This window comes from Arachis hypogaea, chromosome 13 (genome assembly GCF_003086295.3).
Source record: "Arachis hypogaea cultivar Tifrunner chromosome 13, arahy.Tifrunner.gnm2.J5K5, whole genome shotgun sequence".
In the NCBI taxonomy this organism is placed as follows: domain Eukaryota; kingdom Viridiplantae; phylum Streptophyta; class Magnoliopsida; order Fabales; family Fabaceae; genus Arachis; species Arachis hypogaea.
Window position 1 is genome coordinate 29,423,966 of NC_092048.1, and position 6,729 is coordinate 29,430,694.

At 35.4% G+C, this 6,729-nt stretch overlaps 1 protein-coding gene across 1 annotated transcript; it reads right to left on the minus strand.

Moving 5' to 3' along the window:
- Positions 1-365: 365 nt before the first annotated feature.
- LOC112737882 (uncharacterized) lies at positions 366-6,190 on the minus strand. The gene is made up of 12 exons (XM_025788028.3): positions 5,949-6,190; positions 4,869-4,982; positions 4,586-4,696; positions 4,437-4,499; positions 4,226-4,339; positions 3,992-4,141; positions 2,445-2,522; positions 2,138-2,359; positions 1,975-2,061; positions 1,293-1,412; positions 897-989; positions 366-816 (listed from the first exon to the last, which is right to left on the minus strand). Exons 1-12 carry the CDS (start codon positions 6,087-6,089, stop codon positions 757-759), a joined length of 1,353 nt encoding a protein of 450 aa, XP_025643813.1. The 5' UTR covers positions 6,090-6,190; the 3' UTR covers positions 366-756.
- Positions 6,191-6,729: the final 539 nt, after the last annotated feature.

The window sequence follows — 6,729 nt, forward strand, 5'->3', positions numbered from 1 at the left end:
TCTCGATAAATAATCACATTGGAAGACCAAGACATGAAGGAAAGGCTTGTTTATAAGTTTGTATAGTAATATATAAGCAGTTTGGCAATGGCATGTAATGCATGACCAGTGAGCATTTAGCTCTTTTTAGTTAAGCTTTGGCTCGATATTAATATATATCACGTTGCTTCTTGCAATCATTGGCCTCTTACCTTTAATTGACATGGCTCATATATGTTGTTATTGCCATGTTTTGTAACGGCTCTAGAGTTGGCATTAAGAAACAATTGTTATAGTACTATGGTTTTATAGCATTCCAGAGCAAAGATGTCCGATAGTATAAGTTTTTGTTTTAGGAATGCTAAACTACTAATCATCACATGGGATTGAGAACATAATATTTGAACTTCCACAATTCTTGTCAAAATTGACATAGATTGAGCAAAGGTACAAAGAATCAAACTCCGATCCAAGAGTTCTATGTATAAAAATTTTAAATTCTAAATCCTTTAATTATGGAGCAACAATCAACCTTCTAGAACATATTTTCTTTCAGTGGCATAAGACAATACTGGAACAGTGGAACGTATATGCCATATTGCTGCTGAACCAGAACTCTTAAAAGTTTCGTTTGAAATTCTCGAGCAGTAAAATCCAAAGATCGTTATACAGAATTAATTCCTGTTCAGTGTCATGGTAGCAATATGAATCATGTAATCCTCTGAATGCCATAACAATATGTTGTATAAGCTATACTTAAGTGAGAATTATACTCCATCATAAAGATTTCAAAACTTCTCCAAGGACTAATCCCCACTGAGTCCAATGGGTGCCACCCTGCATTTTTGGCAAACAAAATTAAGATCATAAGTTAGTGTCAAGAAGATAACTCCCATAGCAACTCAATGTATGATTACTTGGCAAAATACGGCAAATGGTTCTCTAAGAGGTCCATCACATGAAAGTTCACTGGTGCTCCCATCAATAAAGGTTCCATCGGCAAATATTACCTGAGTTTGATACAAAAAGAGTTACTTGGTATCTTTTGGGATAGACAAATAAGCATGTGAAAACGAACAAAGCAAATGAATCCTCTTGCTTCTTGGTTCGATCTTTCACTTAACAAGATCAAGTGTGATATCTGGCTATGCAATTTTCGGTATCATATGTCTTGTTTGAGTCTCACCTAAAGATCGTATTGTATGAGATCAAACTTGATCTTGCCAATTTAAAAATTAAATCGAGATTATTCATTCCTAGGTCAAAAACATAAAATATTTGTGCAAGAAAACATGGAGAAAATCTTATCTCACCTCTGATGCATATCCAGGAGTGGTACCAGCAACTGGTTTGGTATACGAACCAACAGGAGAGCTTCTCTGAACAGCCTCGCAGAAAGCAAGGAGATGCTCACGACTTCGAAGCTGTACAGCCTATTAACAATGGAGATTAAATTCAATATTCATCCAAGATCAACTTATATTTTGAAAGGGATGAAATGTGACAAGTGTATATCATAATTTTATATGATTTACTTCCTGTTGGATTAAGAGTGGGATTTACTTACTGTAGCGTTGTAAATCTTGGCATTACTTAATCTGAGCATAAATTTTATGGACATTGAATTTCATTATTCTAATTGTTGAATTGAAAGTTTCTTTCTACTAAACCGATTGAAACTATAAAATTTCATATCATATACAAAATCAATCTGATAGTCCAACTTTATTTTCACAAATATGCTTTTTTGAGAATGTAGGCAATCATAGACTATGTCCATCTTTTATTTATTTTTGTTTATTTATTTATTTTTCTAAATTTAATATGCTTGATAGCTAAGCCAAATCACATGATTTAACAGTTGAATGATTGATAATATTCAATATTTCAATGTTAATAAAAAAATAAACAGAGTAGGTGGATCTATTTCCACATGTACACACACACAACAATATTTCATTTAAAGGGAAAATACAACAGAGTCAATAGCAAAACCTGAACTGTATCATGGCGAGGTACACGAGGGAGTGGTTGCACTTTATAGCCTTTAGATGCTAACACTTCAGCAATCAGTAAGGAACCCTTTACATGGAAAAATCCTCAGTACCAACTAAAAGCAAGACAAACACAATCTCTCCTAAATCGAAGAATTGAGTACCTTGATTGCTTCCCCGACCATCTGGGGAGAAAGAAACAATCCTTGGAAAAAGGCTCGCATGATATCACCAGGGGTTGAACCACAATCCACCCCAAGCCCAGGAGCAGAAAGCCGCGCAGCAGCTGCTTCAACCCATTTCCTTTTCCCAGCAACATATCCACCACATGGTGCAATTGTTCCACCAGGATTCTTTATCAAACTGCCAGCAATCAAATCCGCACCCTGCTCATGAATGTACAATGTAATACAGCAACACATCATAGTGCTAGGAGTAAAGCACCAGGAAATATGTCAAATTATCACATACCACCATGGGAGGTTCAATGCTCTCAACAAATTCTCCGTAGCAGTTGTCCACCATGACTAAGCATCCAGGGTTTTGCATCTGTACATATATGTTGAAGGCACATCATATCATGAATAAAAAATACAACGGGGAAAGAGTTTACATGAGCAACCATCCAAGTAATATCTTCTAGAGTAATACGACTAGGTACCTGAAACATCTTTAGAAGGACTTATAGATCCCTAAGAATCCTAAAGAGAGAGTGAAAGGGGGGGGGGGGGGGATTCCAACTTCTTCAAAAATTGCAACGCTGGACTTGTCATCGGTAAGGGAGACTAAGAAAAGAATGAAACATGCTTAGCGCTACAATTCTTCAAAAACTTACTTGGTACCTTTTTTCCTTAAGGACCTATAAATCCATTGCAAAATTCCTTAAGCACTTGGACTTTATTTTTCTCTTAAGAACTATAAGACCATCATAAATTTCTTTAGAGGCCTAACTATTCTATTACTCTATCTTCTACTATACACTCATAAAACTATTAATGTCACTTTGCTCTCTTGCTTTACACCTCAACTGAGAAGGCAGGTTCTGCACATATAAATTTGACGAGAGATTATGACAAAGTCATAGTAGAAGCACATAGATTAATCATTAATCATCTACTGAGATAATATCTTCTATGTTAAGATCCTAACATGCTTCTTTGGTATCTAACTCAGCCCTGCATCTCAACATTAAAAAATAGATCACCCATGTGAACAAGAAAATTTACAGAAGTTGTGGATGGAAGAAATAAGCTTAGGTAAAAGGGCAAAGATTCAATAGCAGTCTGCTTAAAGTGCTCTGCTGCATATGTTTGGAAAAAGAAGATATTTAATGATTTCTGTTTGAGTTGGTTAACAGGAACAATTCATGTTTGTGTTAGTAGCTTGAATTGGAACAACCCAGAGCTTTTGATAATAAGATCCTTTGTCCTTTGAATGCAAAATAACTCAATCCAAACATACATAACAAAAACAAAGAAACTCGAAAACAGCATGGTATAACTCAACTATAGTTCTATCATTCTCGAATTTTAGCCACAGTAAACCAAAAATGATTTGATACAAACACGTGAGCATTTCAAGTTTTAACATGCACCAGTTAGGACATAGGATGGTTGACAAGCAAGCATAAGGTATAATTCAAACTAAGCAAAGAAAAAATCAATGATGATAAAAATAGTGCCTATAATTCAATATTCAAAGTTCATATAAGATTCTGGACAAGATTCTTTTTTGGCAGGCACTAAGATGGGTGTATTTTATGCAACAAAGATGATCATGACTTTTTATATTTAGATTATAGACAAGATAAACACGATAATGTCCATCACGGAGTTCTATGGTAAGTTTTATTTTATTTTTTGTTTTCCACTTCTCCTTTGGCAACCCAATATATTGTGTAGGACTACCTTATCCTCTTGTCACTTCAATTCTTACCTAATAACATATCCTATTTTAAGAAACAAATAAAATTAAATAATAAGAATCAAAGACCATAAATCCAAAATTTAGAACCTTACTTTGATTATTTTTATTGCCCTTCCTATGTCGTTAACACTCAAACTCTGACGCCATGAATAACCACATGACCTCTGTATGAGTGCACATTTTGTTCCGGGCTTGACAGAAACTGTCAATGCATTCCAGTCAAGTCCACCATCCTCAGCAAGCTATTGGAAAAATGTCGGCGAAGTGTCAAAAAGAAGGCTGATGAGTTGAAAACAAGAATTGGAAATAACAATCTATCTGCGTACTGGAACTTCTCTGTACTTCACCCCAAAATCTTGGAGGGAACCTAGTCCACCAGAGTCCCTTTTCCCAATTACTTCCTCTAGAGTATCATATGGTGCGCCGGCAACTGCCAATAACTGACAGCTATATTAGTTTAAAGCACACTCCAAGAACAAATTCAATAGAGCACTCTATAAGACTATGAATAAGTCAAAGAAAGATGAAAAATGTTACCTCATCCCCAGGCCTTAGGAGAGCAAATAAAGCACATGTGATAGCATGAGTACCTGAGAAGAACTGTTCATATGAAAACAGTGTAACTTCAAAATTTTTAAAAAGTACAAAGTAAGAACTAATTGTATTTAACACAGAGAAAACAGAACCTGTGATCGCACAATAGCAGATTCAGCCCCAAAAATTTCAGCAAAGGCCTGGTCAAGAGCCTCTCGCCCCCCAGCTTCATCATGGCCATAACCAGTGCAACCACCAAAGTGCTGATAGAAGTAGGTGTGATAACAATCAATTAGATCCCAAAATACAGAAAATAGTTATCCCTACATTATTACAACATCAGATGAACTTTTGTTTTTGAACTAATATCAGATGATTACAAATGATAAAACAACATATGCAAAAACTGCTTATTGAAGTATAAGTGATTGTTACATGAGATCCAAGTCGAGCATTCTGGAATGCCTTTAGTACACGGGTGCTATTGAATGCAACCAAATAATCCACAGCCCTGAACTCCGAATGCAAGGCATCCACTGCTTCCACAACCTGCACTGCACAAAAAAATCCATTACAGTACCTGCACAATCTATAAGTTTACTAAGCATGAAAATGGACAGCAATCTCCACATACATTAGAATTCACCAAAAAGACCTATTCAGGATTAAAACTGCTTGATCATGATTTAAGCAATTGGTTTTGCAACAAAAATGAACAATGGCAGATTCTTGTCCTACTAGGTCGGGGAGTTCTGCACAAATCACTGAAAAATTTTACATTTAGCATCAACTTTGTCGTGTAAGCCCTAAACCCTAACCCTTCCCCTACTGCTGAAAGAGGGAAAAAGACCACTTAAAGCAATTTTATAATGTAAAAAAAAAACACATATTTAATTCATTGTTCTCTATAATAAAAGAAACACGATGTCATGTTAACTCATGTTCCACTCAATTAAAAAAAGTAAACATATATTTAGTGATGATTATTGTTAGTGGGAGAGCTCACAGAGGTTTCCTACCAAAATCATCTGTCCTAAGACTTCAATTTTCTCAGTCCTATATTGAACTCCGTTACAGTCCACAGAAGCACCAAAGTAACAACGTCAATACCAAAATAGTGAGGGGACCAAAACACTTGTGTTTTAAATTTGGGGAACCAAACCAATTCATTTTAAACCTCAGGACTAAATTGATTCCGGTTAAAATTTTCAGGACTAAAAATTCAAAGAACTACCAAATCAAATTAAATAACTACCAACCATGATTTCTCATCGTCCAAAATTTCTATTGGCTGTAAGATTGCTTTACAGTCCGTACAAATTAATCTAAAATTCTAAATAACTTGCTGCCATATTCCACACGGTTCAATGCTTTCCAGTTTACAACCAACAAGACGGTATAGTGAGATTCTAGGTTTGAAAAGGGTAAAAATTCTTATGTAATAATAATAAAAAACGGTGAAAGAAGTGATGTTCTGTACTTGAGAGAGAGTAGTAGCAGTAGTGATAGCAGTACCTCGGGGACAAAAGGTTTGGCAACGGCACTATGAGTGACAGGAAGTGAAACCCGAGAGGCAGAAAGAACGCCATTGGTTGCCGCTGAAGCTCGAATAGGAAGCGCAGGATAAGAAGAGGTGGCGCAGGATATGACGTACATTTCTTCTTCTTATTGGTCTTGCGTCCCTCTGTTATCTTGCTGTATCATCTGATAGATTATTCCCTTTCACCCCATGTTTGTATTATTGCATATTATATGAATGTATGGAGATATGACGTAACTTGCCAAATAAAACAAAGAGAAAAGGACAAATAGGTCTCTAATTTTTTGTTCTGTGGACATTTTTGTCTCTGATCATTGAAAAATACTTTTAAATTTTGCCTCCGTCAGGGACTGATCCGTCCAAGTTTTATGAAGGTTAGAGACTTAAAAGTATTTTTCAATAGTCAAGGACGAAAATGTCCACGAAGCAAAAAATTAAAAATCTATTTATCCTTTTTTCTAAAATAAAAAATGAAATTACATCACCTTTTGGTAATTCCCAGATTTTAGTCCGCTACCACATCCCAACCCAAACTAACCGGCCACTTTTTTTTTTTCAATAATGTTTTGTATCCATACAATTTTCCTAACCAAGTTAATGAAGTTGTTTTTTATTCACGCGTCTCCAACCTTCTATTAACGTAAAGTTTCTTTTTTAACCTAGAGCTTCTCTTTCTTAAAGTAAATTTTCTCTTCGTTCTTCTATCTTAACATAGAATTTGTCTTTTTTAACGTAAAGTTCTCATCGTTCTTCTTT